This window comes from Pestalotiopsis fici (genome assembly GCF_000516985.1).
Source record: "Pestalotiopsis fici W106-1 unplaced genomic scaffold PFICI_Scf_3, whole genome shotgun sequence".
Lineage (NCBI taxonomy): Eukaryota > Fungi > Ascomycota > Sordariomycetes > Amphisphaeriales > Sporocadaceae > Pestalotiopsis > Pestalotiopsis fici.
Genome location: NW_006917093.1, coordinates 5641900 through 5662040, shown reverse-complemented (window position 1 = coordinate 5662040; position 20141 = coordinate 5641900). Strand labels below are relative to the sequence as shown.

Genomic DNA, 20141 nt, shown 5'->3' with positions numbered 1-20141 from the left:
TCTATGTGTCATCATATTGCGCCTTGCTGCCTTTGCTTGCTCAAAATAGGTTGATGTTGATAGTTTCCAAGCGCATGTTTCGCTACATAACCGGCTAATGCCCAAGTAACGGAACATTCGTCCAAAGCCTGTAGCAAATATGCCTGTTCTTCGGGAATCCCAGAAGACGCAACCACTTGTAGAGCCTTTGCAATGCCATAGACGAATATGAATGGTGCGTGCTTGAGGCTGCATTGGCTGCGATATTTTCGCACGATCGCGATTACGATGCGCGCAGATGTGAGAGAGACTTCATCACCATCGCTGGCCTCCATGTTTAGGACTATTCGTAGGCTATGAAAAAGCATACTGGAATCAACATTAGCTTACACGTAGGCGACAGTCATCGGATGCGACGACAAGACCGATTAGTCTACTCACTGGAGCGCAGCAATTGTCGGACAAATTCTAGTGCTGGTTGCCTGCCATTTATTCCAATGGAGTGACTGGTCTAGGATAGTTTCCCATCGGCATAGTTCCAGATTTAACACATCAATTTGAGCCCTGCGACGATGCTTTTTAAAGGAGCATAGCTCGTTTAGTGCTCTCTGCATGATCTTGGCCAGCTGGATCTGCATCTGGAAAGACGGAACCAGCTGCTGTACACGCTCCTGTCCGCTTTCGTCTACGTCATTGCTGGCGGGTAGCCAGTCCTCCATTCCAGGAAAATCTCTACAGGATTGGGGTTGATCAGCCGACTGAAATGGCCGAGAGCATTCTGGTACTTACGGCAGACGTTCAGTTATTTCGACACCTGCATCCGAGTCTGAGAGTAGCGCAGGTCTTCCGAGCATCATACTAATGATTTTATCAGAGATGTAGCAACCCCAGTAAATGCGGCGTCGAATCTCGATATCCTCTGAACTTAGGGTACTCTTATCGGCGGCCATGTAGTGACTCGGATCATCTTGAATTCCCAAATCTTGTGCCATACGGAAAGCGATACCTAGAGGACAGTATCATTAGACTAACCATGATGCACCTGGAATGGCATCAAGACTGCGCACATACCCGAAAACTTCCAACCTCCAGAAAGCTGACCACGACCAATCTCGTACAGGGCCAAGCAGAGAAAAGCTTGGACTGTTGTAATGCTGGGATGGGCCATGCCAGACACTAGGAGTATCGTCTCGGCGGCCGAGAAAAATCTGTCGCTCATGATCTTGTCTTCCAGCTCTGGGGCCATGGTGAGCCCTAGGGCGCACATGGCCAGGAGTAAGGGGCCAGACCAGTATGAACGATTGCCATGGTTGCTAAAGTGATCACGAAGAAAGGCCTCGCGGTAAATGAACATGGAATGCGGATATTGCCATCGAAAGAAGTGGCGAAGCGACATTGTGATCAACTCACCACGGAGATCGATTCCAAAATCACGAGCAACTTGCTCCGTGTGCAGCTCGCTCGCATTCCCAGACACGGTGTTGTTGGGGAAAGGCCGAAGTTGATCTGGTAACGGCAGCCCAGTAGAGAAGCGGTAGATGGACGTTGGACCATGATAGGATACCAGTCCCTCGTTCTCCACGATAAAGTGAGAAGCGAGAGCGGAGCTTAGAGGCTCTTCTTTATCTACCTCGGACGCAGCTTGCGGCACGAGATGATCGCCGAGATCTACCGTGTCGAGGATCGCGTCACGTTCACTTGGGCTTGCCGCTTTCAATCTGTTCACCAAGTTCTCGAACCAAGCGATCCGATCTTCCAGGCCTGCCACGTAGAGTCGAGAGATTGGACGCCGTTTGGATTGCTCCCGATATTCACAGTCCTGATTGGAGCTGGCGCAATTGGAGCAGGGCTCGGTCCGAGTGCATTTTAGCTTGTAGCAGGTCAGGACTCAGTTCCCAAACTCAAAACATTGGAAATTCACCTTGCGAAACTGACACCGGGCGCATCTACGCGAGATTTTAGCAGCGTGTCAAGTGATGAGGCATTGGAGTCGGGGCCTACGAGAGTTTGGCGCGGTACTGTGGCATATTTGTGATCGCGCTTGTCGGGACTCGGTACGTTCCGATGCGCTCTATCGGCGATGGATCTGGCCCAGACACTCGAGTGAAAAGAAAGCTTGTCACAAGGACAAGAAGCAGACAGGATTCGGTTTGCGAAAAGCAACAACTCCACCGTCACTACTGATAAAGAGGTCCTATAGGTATGTGGTCAGCAAAAGACATGGCTTTGAGTAAATGCTGAGTCTTGTTCCAGTGGAAATCCGATGGTGGGGAACATTGAACCCCACAAAGCGTATCTGGGCACCTACTGGGTACCTCCTACGCTGGGGGACTCAAATTCCCTAGTTTAAATTCAATGTGGTGCTACTAGTGCATCTATAAAATTGAGTTCTGGCATTTGGAATCCGCCCTGTTTACAGCCAGTACAGATTCAACGGCATATATACGGCAACTGTATATGAACAGGGTACAAAGTACTCTGTAGTTCAATGTCTGGCATAATGTACTACATGAACCTGCCAAGAGGTTTGTAAACATTGAAGGTCAGCACAGATTAGTAGTACATTACATTCTAGTGACTGGGAAAAGCCACAACGGGAAGCGGGTCAACTGGTAAGAGAGCCGCCAAGTAGCACCCGAGGCGGGGCGACACAGAGTGAAACTGCACCCATCGTCTGTCCCCGGTACCATGTTTATTTTCTTTTATTTTATCTTCGGCTTCTGGTTTACCAAATGACAAATAAAAGGTCGCTACATCCCTCATATATAGGTATATAGCTAAACTTAAGCGAATCACTGCCTGTCAATGTTTTAAGGGTGACCGGGGAGGAAATATCATGTAGCACCAAGCAGCCTTTTGACCTCTAGCCAGCTGCGCTGATGGAGGTAGCATCGACGCCGAGCACTACTCAATGAGATTAGGGGCGCATCGGGACGATCGTCACGCCTTCATGTCGTCTGTTTCCCGGAAGCGGGAACAATAGACTCGACAAAACGCTGATCCATGACCTGGTGGAATGATGCATGTGCACGTGAGGGAGCACTGGGTAGTACCCAACATGCAGCATCTGGCTGACTACCGCTGTAGCAGCCGTATAAACCACACATGTCGTACTGGGATCCCAATCACCTTTCTGGGTCTATATCATCTTGCCACAATCATGTTAGAGGAGGCCCTCGAGATAAATCCAGTTCTACTTTTATTCATACTTTCTAAGAAGACCCCGCAAGTGTGAGAATAAATCAGAAACAATGCAAATAAACATTCGTTGTATGGTCTTGATGGCTGTCATGATGATTGGCGCTTTAGCCGGCAACAAGACTCAATGTGTTGGTTTCCCCGCGATTTCGCCAAGACGGTTCACTGACAAGATTGCGGCCTGCAGTGCCAGGCTCTTGCCGATATAGCTCAATTGAGAGACAGTGTTTACTATCCAAACACGTCTGCCTATGACGAGCGCATGACGACCTACTGGTCTCTCAGCGCTGCCTTGGACCCGTGGTGCATGGTTCTCCCTAGAACGGTCAACGATGTGTCTATGACCATCACCACTCTTGCGGATAATGAGTGTCCATTTGGTATTCGTGGTGGTGGTCACGGAGCCCATGCATTGTCCAATTCTGTTGAAGACGGTGTCACTCTTGATATGGGTAAGCATCATCTCGAGACAAGAAATTTAGGGGGAAATGAACGTGAGTGGATGGCTGACACGATTATCAAGGTTTGTTCAACACCACGACTTACAACACCGACACCAAGATTGCATCCATCGGCCCAGGAGCGCATTGGGGTAGCGTCTACGATACGCTTACCCCTTATGGCGTGACCGTCACTGGAGGCCGAGCTGCTTATGTGGGCGTCGGGGGCTTTCTCCTAGGAGGTGGTAATTCTTACCATTCTGGTAGTCATGGGTTTGGCTGTGATCAAGTTCAAAGCTTTGAGATCGTCCTGGCTGATGGACAAGTCGTCAATGCTAATAAGTATGAAAACTCGGATCTATGGAAGGCTCTCAGGGGAGGTTCTGGCAACTTTGGACTAGTGACTCGTTTCGACCTCTACGCCATTGAATTCGAGGATCCTTCCAACCCCTACATCTGGGGTGGCATCGTCGGCTACAACTATACGCAGTCGGACGCCGTCATAGATGCCTTTATCAACTTTACCAACAACGTAGACAAAGACATCTATAGCTCCTCTATAGCGATATGGGGCTACTCGGCCAGCGGATTTTCTGTCCGCAGCATCCTCGACAACGTCGCCAACCGGGCGTATCCCCCAGCCTTTGACAAGTACCTCAGCATTGGGAGTCAAACATCCAATTCCCTCCGCAGCGAGACCATGTCCAATATTACTGCTGAATTAATCCGAGATCATAGAACTCGGTATGCCCTGGCGAGCTCACTTTTATCCTCTATAGAGCCTCAGACTGACATACATTATAGCACCATCTGGTTCACTGGAACTTACGCCAACGATCCGCGTATCCTACGATTCATAACGGCTAAGCACGACAAGTTGATGCTTACTCTGGAATCCATCCTTGGACCAGACTCTGGCGTGTTTAGCAGCTGCCAAGCCCAGCCAATGACCGAGCCTATGATTTCTCAGGGAAAAGGAAACAATGTGCTCGGCCTAGAGACACGCATTGCCGCCACGGGAGGTCCAGGATTCATGTTTCTGATATATATAGGCATTGAGAGCGCAGAACACGAAGCTCTTGCCCTGCCATACGTAGAATCATTTTGGCAGGATGTAGAAGAGTACGCAGATTCTCTTGACGGGAACTGGAGGTGGAGGTATCTGAACTATGCCTATAGGACACAAGAGCCTATCTCAGGGTACGGAGTGGAAAATGTGAAATGGCTCAGGGAGGCGGCGCAAAAATATGATCCGAAGGGTGTTTTCCAGAGGCTAAGGAGTTCGGGTTTCAAAATTCCCCAGTACATACCGCCGTAACATCATTTGAGTACAGTGCTCAACGGCTGTACTAGATCAAAAAGAGGACTCACATACCGCCTTTGTATCCGGTAGCATCACGGCAGACACTTTAGCATATATTTAATGCACTACTACGCTTTTAATAGTAGTAGTCGCAAGTTGTGCAAGGGAGCTAGTGTCGAGGGTCAAATCCGAGCTTGAAAATTATTTCCGACCATTCTGTAGTGCAGATCTTGGAGCTTCTTATTATGACTCGGAATTGCTTAGTCCTTGACACGGGCAAATGGCTTGTATCATGTCACGCAGTTTGATGCGATACCTAGGACCCATTTTGAAATGATCATGATCCTCAAAAGGCACATGAAGATAACTTCTAAGCTGGCCTTCCCTGTCAATTCTATTGTGATTTGTCATTATATATGCCTATTGCAGATGCGGCCGGCGTCTCCCATTGCTTGCAATCCTGTGATCGCCGCGAATTATACCGGCATTTCCACTATGCAACGCCGTGAAAGGAAATGCGGCGACGGCTAGAGACAATAATAACGACCCCATTTCTGTGTCATGGATGATCTGGGTTCCCCACAGCCGCCTCCTTCTCGATTCCAGTGGAGATGATCTGAGACCTGGGGAAAGACCGAGGACTTCAAACAGATAAACAAGGGCGTTGTCGACCCAGGGTGAAAATCTTTCCGCGAAAGTAGTTCCTTATTCTTCTTCGACACCATTTGCCCAAGATGAGTGCTGTGACTTATCTCGGTCATTCCGGCTCCGCCTTATCCAAACCGCAAATTGCATTGGTTATTGCCCCATCTTTCATTCCCAACGGCTACAATCAAGCCAATGTCGGTGGTCTCCTTACGGAATCCGACTGGGTCAAGACCTTCCCTGAGATCGATACGGTTAAGACTACTGGGTTGTAAAGGAGCCGGAATAACACAGTACCAGGCATTGTAGTAGCTGTTCTGATTATTGGCGCCTTTATCGGCACCATGTCTTGCTTTTACACAGAAGAACATTTTGGTCGCCGAGCCGTGATTGTCGGATGTGAAAAATAGTGCTTAAAGGGTACACCGTACTACTAATCGGTAAAAGCATAATTCGCCGGCTGATCCGGTACTGTAAACTATGTATATAAGCCGCAGAGGGGGTACCCCCCTCTCTCCCATATCTAATGCTACCTAAGTCCCCTTTCAACGTTCCACATGGTAGCACCACCACTATTACGATCTGGAGAAAGTCCGTATTTTGTTCAGTTCAAGTCAAGTCAAATCAAGTCAAGTCAAGCTGGCTAGGTCAGCCACTGCCATCGGGGGGCTTCACCAGACCAAAGGGTGCTCGCTAGCGAGCCCAGCGCCAAAAAAAGCATCGTGAGCGTGGCCAACGCGTTACGTACGAAGCAGTTCGCGCCGGCGACGAGAGGTCAGCCAGAGGACGCAAAGAAGAACTTGAGCTCATTGCCATCCGGTGGCAGCGTTGAACGGCAACGGCAACGGCTGCACATGCCAACAGAGGGCGCTCAACGCCAGCACCATCTGGCAGCGTGATCTGCCAACAGAGGGCGCAGTGCTCCCAGAGCAGCGCCGGCAGTGTGATCTGCCAATACAACAGAGGGTGCTCAACGCCAGCACCATCCGGCAATAGTCTGCCGAAGGGCGCGGTGCTTTACAACAGCACCGGCCGGCAGTATAATCACAAGACCTAATTGCCTCCCACAGCCCACCGGAAATAGCCGTCAAGCCGGAGGTCCCGGGGTCTGATGCTTTTATCCGTCAAAACGAGAGTTGTACCCATTACTTTAGTCAAAGTCAACTTTCCACACGCCCTCTACAACGAGCGATTTGATCGAAATGAAAGGATAAGCCCCATTGCGATAATTTGTGGTGTAGTTAGCAGTCAAACAGTGGTGACTGTACCTGTAGTTGGGTTATAATCCACCATACCCAGCAAATGCACGAAATGCTCAAAGTCCTTGGGTCGCATCGCTTTTGTGAGCCCATCAGCGGCGTTTTCCGTGGATGTGACTCTCTTGATCTGGATGTTCCCAGCAGAGACTTCTTATTGAACATAGTGAAAATATCTCCTGACGTGCTTCTTCGTAGGTGTGCTGGTTTGGGCCTTTGCCCACGCCTCTGCGCCTGTGTTATCAACTAATAGAGAAATCGCCTTTTGAGGCATCATCTCCAGTTCCTCCAGTAGGTTCCTGATGAATGCGGCTTCACGAGCGCCTTCATTGATGGCGTAGTATTCAGCCTCTGTAGTGAACTGAGAGACCACGCTTTGCAGCTTTGAACTCCAGCTCACTGGGGAGCCCGCCATGCACATCACCCATCCAAGCAGTTGCCACCCTGTTTGGAGAGATTCTCGAGGCCTCAGCCTTTAGCTTGCCCCATTTTGTCATTGGCAGACTTACTGTTGGTTTGGGGGTTGGCCAATTGATTTCCATCGTCCCTGTCTAGCTCGCAGAAACCTCGTCGGCCCAGAATCGAGGGCAGCACGTCGTCCTTGTTGCAGTGTTTACCTGTCTCGGCTACATGTTTAAGTCTTGGATAAAACTGACCTTTTCGAGTTCAAGACTGGCAAAGTTACGTGGCGCCCACCTTTAGCAATTGCGATAGCTGCATCCTTGCTTTTGATGAGTACTAATCTCATCAGCGCTTACCTGCCAATCATATTCCAACAGAATATGGGCAGGTCCGCCGAACTCTCGCGAGTCCTCTCAAGTTCCGCCCTTACGTGGAAATTTTTATCTTCTTTTATCGCTTTCTTCGCGATTGATAAACTCGGCCACAGAATTGCTTTAATGGTGTTTGGTGGTGGGATGGCTGCCGTACGTATTTTTCCCGTGCTATCTCTCACTTGTCCCGAGTTATCATTTTTGCAGATTGTTTGCCTCCGTAGTTTTATAGCACAGAATTCCCGAACAAGAGTGCTAAAAAATACTTGTGCTATTTATTCTGAAAACTAAACTGCTAATAGTATATTAAAATGCATAATGGCGTTAGCTATTGCGCCCTTTCTTTTTTAATAATAATATATTAATATATATTGCGCATATATAATAACTCTCGGTATAGTGATATTTAGATTTATGTAATTCCAGTGGTGAGTAATTTAGCTTAATGGAGGGTTTTATAATTGGATTCCTAACTCCGGCGACGCTGGAGCTGCTCTAAAGCGCCGTCAGTGCTTTAAAACTAAATAGCAGGATAACAACAGGCGATTTAAAAGGTTAAAGATCAGTCTTAAATACACACGACCTTTATTATCACTGTTATCTGGATCCTTCACTCTATTGCTACAAAGCCCCTGATAATCCGACGGTAAAGCATCCCGTCGCTTGTATTCATAACCACCATGTCACTTGCTGTCATCCACCTAGTCCATTTTCTTATTCGCCTACTCGTTTTCCCTCGCGTGGTATTTTATCTTGCGTAGGCTAATCCGGAGGCACAGTCTGTCACGCAGTACATACATGTCTCGAGTAGTGCGACCCCACGTTAAATCGCGCAGGGGATGCTACTGCTGTAAGCGTCGTCGGATCAAGGTACCTAACCTAGTCACGACTATGTATTGCTGCGGGCTGGTGGTAGGCCATAACTAACAGATGCCCCTCAGTGCGATCTCATTGAACCCCGCTGCAGAAATTGTGTCAAACATGGAATTACCTGTACTTTCGAAGGCCCTGCGCCGCTGCTGGACAGCGCGAAAGTGGCTATCCCGCGCCAAAATCCGAGGAGCGCACAATCTCAGAGGAGAGGCCCATCTCCATTGCCAACAATAACGGAACCACTATACCGCGGCCAAGATATCGAGGATTCTGCACATCGATCTCTTGAAAAGCACTTGTTCAGCTTTTACGTACACCAATGTCAAGTACAAGGCAGTGCTGTCAATCATTTCACGCCTAGACTCCTAGACTCAGCGATCCCAGCTCTCGCATTTGAGTTCAGCTTCTTGACGCACATTATCCTGAGCATTTGTGCGGCTTTTTTCCGAATCCGATTGGTATACGACCGCAGTCGTTATGCCACTCTTTCCCACGTCTTCATGGCTCGAGCCATTAACGGCCAAAGGGCCGCAGTCGCTGGGGGCATCAACCGGGGCAACTTCGAGGCTGTGTATGCTACATCAATCTTCATCGCCGCAAATACCGTCTCCCAACACCAGTTCCTGCCCATCAAGGTTGAGACTGCTTCGGACCTGGGAAAATGCGTCGTGGAGTGGCTGAGTGCATTCCGTAATGTGCGATCCGTTGTTGCTGCTTCGAGACAAGAATTTGGGCAGAGCTCTTTGGCGGCAGTGTTCCCGCGAGGGGGCTGGCAGCACTTGTCTGCTCAGGATGCAAGTCCCAACTCTGACCAAGTCGCCTTCGGCTTCCCACTAGACGAACTCATAGCAAACGCTGCTCAGGATGAGCGCTACTCTGATTACCATCACATCATAGTGGGCCTGTCAAACATCTACGAACAACCATCGAGGGAGGCATTCATGCGATTCCTGGTCGAAGCACGGCCCGAGTTTCTGCTCCACGTAGAAGCCGGCGAACCGCTTGCGCTCATGCTTATGGCCGTGTGCTTCAGTCTGACTCAATTGCTTCCACCAGCGGACATGATGGACCAGAGTGCGCAGAGAGATTTAGAAGCCACCAGGCTGCACCTTCCGCCAAATCACAGCCTGCTACTAGAGCGGACGATTGCAGTTATACGGTTACATCCTTGGCATCATGCATTCGCGGAGATTCCAAACTTTAAGGCGAAGCAGACTTTGGACAACACTCCTTGCCAAGACTTTCCCGTGGCAGTTCTCGCACAACTGGGAACATGATTGGCCATAGACCTGGGTCTCGGGACCCGGGAATGGATGTATTCGCCAGGCGTTTGGCCAATAACACCATACCTAGCCCTTTCGGGTCTGGTGTACAAAGGTAAATTTCAAAAGTTTAAGTCATGGTCCGTGCATACTCTACAGTAGGATGACGGCTTCTGGTATTGCGATGCACAATACGCAGTACTTCTAATATAACCCTAACCCTAAGGAATTCTTAGTTATCTATCGAATATAGAAAGCCTAAATAATATAATAAAGCACACAGATTCTAATATACTCCATTTAGCTTATTTAATCTCCTTTATACAGCTAATTATACAAAGAATTAAAAAATCGGGTAAGCACAGTCAAGTGTGGTATAGCGACACCAAAATAGATCGTACAGTGCTTCAGTGACGGCTTGAGTATTTGCGCACATAAGAGATGCACGGACCATAACTTAAACTTTTGAAATTTACCTCTGTACGCACGACCCATTTCTAGAGGTATTTCGCACCCCGCTAAAGCGATTTCTACATACATATGAAATTCAGCCGTCTCCATTATAAGCCCCTGATATTACTAGGAATTCAGGCTCCCTTTTGCCCTTATGCTTGCTCGATGGGCTTCGATAACTTATTGCCGCTAGCATAAATAGCTGTTTCAAGCCAATCCTCAAAAGCCGTAGTGGTAAGTATCTTTATTGGGCAGCCTGCAACGTGCTGGATTGGCTCGATTCTATCTTTATATGTAGAAGTCTTTTGAGCTATATGGCGAGTACCCTCTAGAAATGGTTGTGCGCACATTAAGCCTGAAAAGATTGGATATGGTATCATCAGCCAAGCGTACGGAGTTTACATCTATTACTCGTATTGTGACCACATCTTGGCACAATAGATACCCTGCATATTCGCACTACAAGCCCAACGATTGGACAACTGATTTTGGCATTAAATCAAAACCTCAGATCTCTTAGTGATAGCACAAACTTCGAATACGGATGACAATGGCTAACAAAAGTCCTGTCATTATACCCAGGTAATCCTATAAAACCCTCATCTGATGTCTGCTCCTGAGCCCATCATTGCAACTTACGTATCGGACCATCCATTGCTGCTAATATCAATCCAATGAATCATCCATCTTTTCTCCTATTAGCCTTTGGCCTCCTATCAGTCCTTACAGGCGCTACTCCGTGTTCATGCAAGGTAATTAATTGCCTAATCCCCTTTACGCTTTTGTGTCACTAGTTGACTGCTAACATTTGTCGCCACCGTAAAGCCTGAACCAACCTCCTTTGGTGTACCGTTGTCTCTAAATACATCCTCCAATGGTTCCATATTCATTGGCACGCCCGTAGATGCGAGGCCTCTGAATGTTAATCCGAGTTTTGACCCTGCTGTATCTCTGATGCACGGAGACAGCGGCAACACGGGCGACACCGACTATGCTGCCCCCCTTGGCCATAACCTTCGCATTTCGAGTGCGGCAGAGCAAATCGCCGTCATTGTCTGGGCATCTGATGGCAGCATGATTGCTGGCTATGGAAATGCTTCTACGAACCCAATCACCCGTGCCATTGGTGCAGTCGACCCATCTACATTTGAGGTCCTTGCATCATGGACTGCGCCCGTTAACCAGACATTAAATCTCGGCTATATGGAATATATCTTAGATACCGACGAGGTTTTGCTTAGCACAACGCAAGGGTACATCTATGCTGTGCACCGCGAAAACTGCGATGGTGTCCCATCTTTTACCCTCCGCAGAACTATCGATCTGACCACAACAATCAAGCCGTGGGAGTGGATGCTTAACTCCATGATAGACGCGGCCGGAAACATCTGGTTTACCACGGGCGGCATTACTGGCAGCGGTGATCCGGCGCAGAACTCGACAACGGCCGGCTATGTGACACCCGACGGCACAGTTTACGCGATTCATATCGAGAACCAGATGGTGGAGAATGGTATCGGAGTCAGTGGCACGTCCATGTATATGGCTACGGGCCTTTCTGGTGCTGCCAATACGTCGTACAACGCCACAGGATACATGTGGGCCTTTGCACCGGAGAAGGGCGTTGGCTTGAAGACGGTGTGGAAAGTGCCCTACAATGCCGGGTCGGGCGGAAAGCCTGGCGAGATCACGCGTGGAACCGGGTCGACGCCTGTTCTCATGAACGACCAATTTGTGGTCATCACAGACAATGAGGACCCGCAGATCAACCTCCTCGTCTATCACCAGGAGGAACAAGAATCGGCCGATGCGCAGCTCTTTTGCAAGGTACCCCTATTCCAGCCTGGCGCAAGTAGCAATGAGAACTCAGTTATCTCACATTTTGATGGGGACAAGTACGGGCTTCTGGTGCAAAACAGCTACGCCGCGCCGCCCTTCGAACTTCCGGGTCCTGGATTCATCCTTAACGGTACTTGGAATGATATGAGTCAGATGCCCGGGGGGTTCGTGCGTGTTGATGTTAATCCCAAGGGTGGGTGCGAGGTGCGATGGACTGCCAATCTGGCCAGCAAGACGGTAACTTTATTGTCTACTAAGACCGGGCTTCTCTATAGTTACATTCAAGACAAGGCTGTTACGCCAACTGGGCAGTACGATTGGTATGCGGTCGCTACTGACTGGGCAACTGGCGAGATTGCATGGAAGGTGAGACTCGGCTCTGGAGGTATTTTCAACGACAACTGGCTTCCGGCAAGCATAGGCCCAGATGGACAGTTTTACCAAGCGGTCTTTGGTGGGATAGTAAGCGTTAAGGATGGGTTGTAAGGCATTGAGCATTCAGTCTCCGCGAGGTCCTGCCAGAAATCATCTCGGTATACGGTTGTCACGGTACGTGGAGAACACAGTGATCATTTGAAGAACGGCTGCTTGGTTGGTCTAGATTGGGGCCACCAGCCGACAAGAACATGTATCCCATCAAGTACTGTACATACGCACGGACAGATTTTATATTAGAGTTTTGCTGACCCGTTCACTCGGGTGACTCGCTCATTTGTTGTATATACAAGAGGAATATCCGTGTCCACCAGTGCTAATCAAAACCTCCAGGCGACAGTCCTGCAGCACTAGATCCACCTCTACCACTCTCGGTGATGCGCGTACAACAATTTTCCCGGAAAGAAATAATACTTGTAGATTGGCTAGTCTGCTCTCTTCGGGGATCTTCTTTTTAGATGTCACTGACTCGTGTTATTCAGCCGTCTGCCTATTGAAAGGGGCGTTTAACATCGCCACAAAATTAGCCACTTTGATTCCAAATGGCCACACGCACATGAACAGGTATCTAAATAGTTCCCCAGCAACTTGATGCTGCCTTCTTCTTTATCCCCCCATTTAAAGTATGCCCTTTTCAATTTGATACAATGACCCTTGCATTCGTGAACTTATCGCCAGATTCTTCGGTAGCAGCGTCAATCATCCATCTGGCACAACTCTCACGTGTAATAAGCCACCCAAAGCCCGATTGATCCGACGAGAACGTCTTGACAGGTTTGTTACCAGAACCAGCAAGGACAGATACATAGACTACAGTCCAGTGCACATCATCTCCGCAGTTATCCTCGATCTCAGCATCTACAGCGCTGTGATCCTCCCACGTTTTTCCAACATTGGTATAATCCATCATGAGACGGAGGAAAAGTGGAGCGACCTTGTGTGACTCGCCAACACTGAGTGCATTCATTACGATTATGCGTGGCTTCTTTGAGCCTGAACTGCCAATACGCTGCTGTTGTTTGCGTAGAGCTTGTATCGCTTGAGCAGTCGAGTCCGCCATCAAGCGGTGCGGGCCGAGGAACTCAGCCCAAGGCCACTCGGATGTACGCTTTGGATTGAGGAACGTTACAACCGCATCGATTGGGATGTTTGTGGCATGGAATGCACGGTCAATGTCTTCTTCAGACGTTACTGAGCCTGTCACAGCTATGAGTCTGTCATGTCGAGGTAATGAGGAGGTGTCCCGGACGAGGACGGTCACGCGGTGGCCTGAGGATACCCTGTGAGCTCAATACTCCAAGATAAGTTGAAGGGAGATCAAAGGAGGGACTCATTAAGAATAGAGATTACCTTGCTCAAGAGCATATTTATAGCCAAACACGCCCGTTCTGCCTGTGGCGCCCAGAATTAGGAAATGCATGCTGTGAATAAAATAGTTGTCATACGAAGAAGGGCAATCTGGGTTACCACCATATTGTCTGGTGGAGCCAAAGGCGTATATGTATCGATTTTAAGATAACTTCTCAACATAACTTAGCCATTTATCGTAAGGTTCGCATTTGTCCGACGCTTATAAATCATGGTGTCACGAACCTCGGAGACTTTTCAGGTGGGATCTGTTACCCTGGTAATAGCGTTATGTTGTAAAAGTATGCTGGAGAGCTGTAATCCACATATAGAGCTCAACAGCTGTCCATCTATAATTCGACTATGGAATCCAGCCGGACCAACAGTTGAGCCGAAGAAATGAACCAGTCAGATCAACGGGAACACCGTTATGGTCAGTCACTGCCATAACAAGTGGTGTAATTTAACCGATAGGCCACCAACACTTTTCCGGCACTGCACCTGCTATAAGGTCTGGCGTGAATTGGTGCCCTAGCCTCCATTCTCGGTCGTGACTATGCCGAAAGTTAAGCACATTTCTTAATTAGGTATATAAATGGGTACTGACAACTGTATCTTGATTAAAAGAGGATCGAATCACTACTAATTGCCTTTTTAGTAGCTATACCTAAATAGAAGTGACCTATCACCCATTCCCTCGAGCTCTTCATCTGTATATTTTGCTCTGATTTCATCTTCAGTCATTTGAGCTCGCTTCTTGTTCTGGCGCCAGTACCCGAATTCCAAGGCCAAGCAACAGACTATGCCAAGGGCAGCAAACGCAAGCGACGCGCTGAAGCCAGTGGGGTATCTTGGGGCCTCGGAATCAATGTAAATGTAGCTTCCAATGATGCCACCAATATTGCCCATTCCAATCATAAAGGCAACGCCCTGGGCCCTCTTGGTGGGCCCCGCCAGATTGTCCACCGTCCATGCGTTCCCGCCAGGGTTGATGGGGTAGAACCCAATGCAAGACAGAATGACGGCAAAGTAGCAAACGGCAATGTTGTTCTTCACGTCTGCAGCCTTGACAAATAAGATAATAAAGGCAATCATCACGAGGGTTTGAGCTCCCACAATGAACGGCATTCTCCACCTGAAGCGATCGGCAAAGATTGCAGAAACATAGGCTGAAACAGCGCCCATGAAGTAAGGTGGAATCGTCAACAGCTGCGCGTTGCTGCTTGTAAAGCCCATGTTCTTGATGATCTGCGGCATGGTGAATTTCAGGCCGTAGTTTGGAGCAGTATTGGACCAGTAAACCAGTGCCTGGAGGTAAAGCTGCCAGTCGAGCAGAACAGACTTAGCAATCTGCCACTTGCGAGATTTCTCGGCTTCGCGAACACGCGCGCCATTGCCTTGAATCGCCAACTGGCGGAGCTCGAGGTAGCGAATCTCCTCGGGCTCAAGCCAGCGACCCGAAAGGGCCGGGGTGTCTATAAGGCAGAACCAGGCCAAGATGCCACAAGCCACTGACACAAGTCCCTCGATGATGAATATCCATCTCCAGCCTTCCAATCCCGCCACTCCGTCCATTTTTGCAATGGCAAAAGCAAGAAGGCCAGAGAATGCTCCGGCCACGGCGCTGGCCGAGTAGAACAGGGCGATACGGACTTGTCTTTCGTTGGGGAGATACCATCGAGAGATAATATATATCGCAGCAGGGAAGAAGCCGGCTCTAGATATACCCGAAATCAGTATATGTACTATGAATTGAAACGACTATTCCGCGGATAGATACGTACTCAAAAACTCCGAGAAACCATCTGGCGGCGACGAGACCGCCAAAGTTTCGGACAAGGCCAGTCAATGTCATTACCGCACCCCACGCAGCGATCATGCCACCAATGTACCGAGAAGGTCGGGCAAAGTATCCGAGAACTATATTGCTCGGTATTTCTAGATGCATGATGTATTAGTTTTGACTTAACATCTTTAACATGCAGCACCTTGATTTGATATGTTCATTACCCAAAAGAATATAAGGAACAAAGAAGAGAGAGAGTGCAATGTTGTATTGACTTCCGCTCAAGTTCAAGTCCTCGGCGAGGCCTTCAATTTTGGCGTTGCCTAGAATAATCAGTCGCGGGAGCTGGCAAACATGCTAAAGCATCGTTCGTACCGATATTCGCGCGGTCGATATAAGACATCAAGTAAAGCAGCGCAAGTACTGGGACGAGGCGGATATCAACCTTTGCATGGTAGTTCAGCATAAACCAGACCAAGTGTTGGCTCGCAGCACTGATAAAGGAACGCATACCTTTCTGATGACTTTCCTACGTCGTTCCTCGCCATAGTTCTCGACAAAATAGATCTCGTCACTGCTCAAGTCTTCGGCCAGGTCTCTTGACCCATCTGCAACATGCTCAGCTGAGCTGGTGGCAGCTTTGCGATTGTCCTTGTGAGGCGCATCGGTGGTAATTGTGTCCATGTGTGGTAGATCGCGCATTTTGGAGACTTGTGGAACTTGAGGAAATGATGTCTTTAGGATGCGTATGAACAAGTCCGTAATCGAGTCAGTCTATCCTGCGTGCGTCTCCTTATAAATAGGCAACAAGACGTAACTTCATCTGTTGGTTCAGTCGCGCAGGAACCCAGGAACCAGAGTGTTGGGTCCAGACTCTGTGGAGAACCCCATGGGGGGAGATTCTTGGCCCTACGACTGTAGTGTTCATGGCTGCTAACTAGCGAGGTAGATCCATAATCAAGGAAGGATTTGAACCCCATGGGAACGGAGAAATGCGCAGTACCCAATTGGAGACTCGTGGTCTTGACGCCAGTTTGTTTGGCGTTTGTGGTGGCTGCCGTATGGCATCCAACAACAATGTGAGTGTAGGCATCGGAAAAGATATCGTGCGATTCATGTCTAGGCCTAGGCTTAGGGCGACGCTGTGAATTATGGCCGGGGGGCCACTTTTGAGGTCGGAATTCCCAGAAGCGACCAATCTTGTTTTTTCCGATGGGCATGTATTCCCGGCCCAAGATCAATCTGGCTTCTGGTCGGACATTGTACACACGTGATTTACTCGCTCACGTGGAAATGCTCACTTGGGATTTGGAGCTTTACTTGCCATTTCAGAATATAACATATACCTCGAGGTCTTGCAGGATACACTATTAAAACAATCTTCGATTCAAGAAGTGTTCAATATTAACCATCATCTGATCAATTACAATGGCTGCTGTTAACGGATCTTCAGAGGAATTTTGTCCTGCTCTTTACCCTGATCTCAAGGGCAAAGTTGTTTTTTGTAAGCAGCATCTTCCCTCCTCTCTGATCCCCCTATACGACATCGGGAATATTAATGAGATGCAGTAACCGGTATAGGTCAGACAGGAGACCAGAGTATGTGGGGCAATGGTGCTGCCACTGCTCGTGTCCTTGCTGCAAACGGTGCAAAGATCTTTGGCTGCGATCTATACCTCGAGCCAGCCCAACACACTGAGAGGCGCATCGCTGCCGAGGGTGGAGATATCACTGTCACTACTGCCGACGTGACCAACGACGCCTCTGTAAAAGCCGCCATTGATGCTTGTATTGCTAAATATGGTCGCATCGATATACTAATCAAGTGAGCATCATATCCATTGCCCTGGACTTTAAATCCAAATCGAGTTTACTTAGGGCCCGTTTACTTACATGGTGAATGCTAGTAATGTCGGGCGTTCCGAACCTGGAGGCCCGGCAGAAATGACCGAAAAGGTTTGGGATGCTCAGACCAACGTCAACCTCAAGTCCGTGTATTTGTGTTGCCACCATATATTGCCCATGATGGAAGAACAAGGCTCTGGTGTCGTCGTCAACGTGGCCTCCATCGCCGGGATGCGGTACATTGGCAAGCCACAAGTGGCCTACTCTGCCACCAAGGCGGCCGTGATCCAGTTCACCAAAGCCACGGCGGTCATCTACGCCCCGAAGAACATTCGTATGAACGTCGTCGTGCCTGGGTTGATGAACACGCCGCTGGTTGGAATGCTGGCAGATAAATATGCCGGTGGTGACCTGGCCGGATTTGTTGCCAAGCGAAACAAGGCTGTCCCTATGGGATTGATGGGCGATTCTTTCGATGTGGCTAATACTGCGGCCTTCCTTGTATCCAAGGCGAGTCGATACATCACGGGACAGAAGATCGTGGTCGACGGTGGTATAACATCGTCTACTGGTTAGTTAATTGTAAAACTGTAGATATGATGCCCCGAGTCGACGGTTGTATAAGAAATTGAATCAACAGGCCAGCTCTTTCAAATTTAGTCGTCGTTGAGAATGAATCATGGGCATATGAGATGCTACACTGGTGATGCGTTCTGATGCGCCACTCCGAGGCTCAGTAGTGTCGCGCCGTTATGTGACACAACTGGAAGGGTTTATCAAGTTTCTTTGTTTGCGCTCTCTTCATTACATGTGATCCCGACTTAATTCTACTCCTGTGCTTGAATATTGGTCGTACCTGGTTTCAATAATACAAATATGAACACCTCTAAAGTTTTAGGGAAGAATATTTACCAACATGCCACATTTATCAGAAAGAGGCAAACCATTATCTCTCGCTCTCCTCTTGACCGCGAAACTGGAAGGGGCAAACAAAGTGCTAAGCGAGGGGACCCAGCTCTCGTAATATCATTCCCAACTTTAATGATGTAAATTACAAACGATGCAGCCATTGTGGAAAAGTTACGAATACGCTTGAGCTCCGGTATTTCCTTGTTCCACTGTTTCACGATTGACTTTATTATCATGTGGCAAGCCTCTTGTCCCGTAAACAGACACTGATAACCACAAAGTATTTCATAGCACAAAACCACCTGAATATCACCAATCCAAAAGTCGAATCGGCACAGAAATTTGAGAATCGCCCTGTGGTATAAGTGTCTTTTGAAGAAGAAAACCTTTTTATTCATTTCATACTTTTCCGGCTGACTTAAATACGTCAACCATCAAACGCTCGACGCCCTGAGAATAGATCTCTACGCCTTCGGATTGTAGTGTCGTGAGCTCCACTTTGCCTGCGTTATCCTCAAGATACTTGTGGTATCCATTTCTCACATTACGGTTCTGATTGACCTTGACCATTCCCTTTTCCATTGCGACCCGGACCATGTCATCCGACAGGGGATGAGTGCCGTGGAGCACCAACGGTGTATCAGCACCCATCGCCTGGTGGATCTTCTCAAGCCTTTGGAGCAGGATTAGCTAGATGTGCAAACCTTCACGGGCTGGTAAAGTACATACCGATCCAACTGCCAGTGCTTCTCAGCTCCCCCTGGCGGATAGGGACCATGCACGTTTCCAAAGCTAGGGGCCAAGAAATGGACACCAGTCTTCTTGACAAAGTTGGCTGCACCATCAGGATCGGTCCACACGCTCTCTAGATCAATGTTCGGGAGCCCGTCTTCGCCACCTTCCATTCTTCCCAGTTCTGCTTCTACGGTAATATTCTTGTCCCTGGCTCTATCCACGACAGACTTGACGTATTCAACATTCTTCTCTTCGTCAAACATGGAGCCGTCAACCATGATGGAATCAAATGGGCATTGCAGAGCCATGTCTGCGTCAGCGGGCTTGAGGCAATGATCGAGGTGGACGGAGATGGGGACGGAAGCTCGGTGAGCCCGCTCTGCCGCGAAGCGGATGAATTCCGGGCCCTGGAAATGCATTGTCCAGGGAAAGAACTGGATCATGGCAGGGGAGCGACATCTCTCGGCGGCCTTGATCACGGCCAGGACGCCTTCTGTGTTGTATCTACAGAGACAGCCGATTAGAGTGGGCACATTCCTGGACATCAAAGACCTCCGTTCGTGGGCTGTGCGAATGACTTACACGCAAAATCCACCGACAGCGTAGCCTCCTTTCCTGGCATTGTGAATAATCTGCCAAGTCCGGTTAGTCGCGGGGTACTCGAATGTCGAACCCATTTTGAGATGTAGCGAAGTCTAGACGATTGTGTGGACGGAGATTGCTTGTCACGACCTCGTTGTCTGCTCTTCTGGGGTTGTTGAGACCATCTTTTAATCACCCACATCCAACTAACTTTGCGTGTCTGTGGGGACATTCTTCCGCCATGATTAGCCGGTTTACGCACCGGAAATTGACTCGATTTAGGTGTTGGGAGTTCAGTAACTATCCTCAATATCACGCCCGACCCATGGCTGAGTTTGCCGCTCGGAATTCTCTCGACTGCCCCGCCAGCTACCCCTAGACTGTCACCCACAAATTCCGACCAAAGCTAGTCCGTACGCATCAACAAATTCCGACAGAAAGGGACAGGACTGTGCACGCAATAGCAAATCGCAAGACTGCT

At 48.8% G+C, this 20141-nt stretch overlaps 9 protein-coding genes across 9 annotated transcripts; 5 read left to right on the top strand and 4 right to left on the bottom strand.

Moving 5' to 3' along the window:
* Positions 1-11: 11 nt before the first annotated feature.
* PFICI_05826 (uncharacterized protein) lies at positions 12-2006 on the bottom strand (the record flags this gene model as incomplete). The annotated part of the gene is made up of 6 exons (XM_007834407.1): positions 12-348; positions 421-711; positions 769-985; positions 1051-1849; positions 1901-1925; positions 1981-2006. 6 exons carry the CDS (start codon positions 2004-2006, stop codon positions 12-14), a joined length of 1695 nt encoding a protein of 564 aa, XP_007832598.1.
* Positions 2007-3439: 1433 nt separating this feature from the next.
* Positions 3440-4935, top strand: PFICI_05825 (uncharacterized protein; the record flags this gene model as incomplete). Its single annotated transcript, XM_007834406.1, has 3 exons — positions 3440-3629; positions 3701-4361; positions 4422-4935. 3 exons carry the CDS (start codon positions 3440-3442, stop codon positions 4933-4935), a joined length of 1365 nt encoding a protein of 454 aa, XP_007832597.1.
* Positions 4936-5654: 719 nt separating this feature from the next.
* PFICI_05824 (uncharacterized protein) lies at positions 5655-5840 on the top strand (the record flags this gene model as incomplete). The annotated part of the gene is made up of 1 exon (XM_007834405.1): positions 5655-5840. The coding sequence occupies one exon, from the start codon at positions 5655-5657 to the stop codon at positions 5838-5840; it is 186 nt and encodes a 61-aa protein (XP_007832596.1).
* A 3127-nt stretch (positions 5841-8967) lies between these two features.
* PFICI_05823 (uncharacterized protein) lies at positions 8968-9744 on the top strand (the record flags this gene model as incomplete). Its single annotated transcript, XM_007834404.1, has 1 exon — positions 8968-9744. One exon carries the CDS (start codon positions 8968-8970, stop codon positions 9742-9744), a length of 777 nt encoding a protein of 258 aa, XP_007832595.1.
* A 1392-nt stretch (positions 9745-11136) lies between these two features.
* Positions 11137-12507, top strand: PFICI_05822 (uncharacterized protein; the record flags this gene model as incomplete). The annotated part of the gene is made up of 1 exon (XM_007834403.1): positions 11137-12507. The coding sequence occupies one exon, from the start codon at positions 11137-11139 to the stop codon at positions 12505-12507; it is 1371 nt and encodes a 456-aa protein (XP_007832594.1).
* A 583-nt stretch (positions 12508-13090) lies between these two features.
* On the bottom strand, positions 13091-13516 carry PFICI_05821 (uncharacterized protein; the record flags this gene model as incomplete). The annotated part of the gene is made up of 1 exon (XM_007834402.1): positions 13091-13516. One exon carries the CDS (start codon positions 13514-13516, stop codon positions 13091-13093), a length of 426 nt encoding a protein of 141 aa, XP_007832593.1.
* Positions 13517-14266: 750 nt separating this feature from the next.
* On the bottom strand, positions 14267-16291 carry PFICI_05820 (uncharacterized protein; the record flags this gene model as incomplete). The annotated part of the gene is made up of 6 exons (XM_007834401.1): positions 14267-14357; positions 14486-15520; positions 15588-15741; positions 15814-15912; positions 15965-16034; positions 16103-16291. 6 exons carry the CDS (start codon positions 16289-16291, stop codon positions 14267-14269), a joined length of 1638 nt encoding a protein of 545 aa, XP_007832592.1.
* Positions 16292-17017: 726 nt separating this feature from the next.
* PFICI_05819 (uncharacterized protein) lies at positions 17018-18010 on the top strand (the record flags this gene model as incomplete). Its single annotated transcript, XM_007834400.1, has 3 exons — positions 17018-17093; positions 17159-17414; positions 17497-18010. 3 exons carry the CDS (start codon positions 17018-17020, stop codon positions 18008-18010), a joined length of 846 nt encoding a protein of 281 aa, XP_007832591.1.
* A 732-nt stretch (positions 18011-18742) lies between these two features.
* On the bottom strand, positions 18743-19755 carry PFICI_05818 (uncharacterized protein; the record flags this gene model as incomplete). The annotated part of the gene is made up of 3 exons (XM_007834399.1): positions 18743-19016; positions 19073-19582; positions 19661-19755. The coding sequence occupies 3 exons, from the start codon at positions 19753-19755 to the stop codon at positions 18743-18745; spliced, it is 879 nt and encodes a 292-aa protein (XP_007832590.1).
* Positions 19756-20141: the final 386 nt, after the last annotated feature.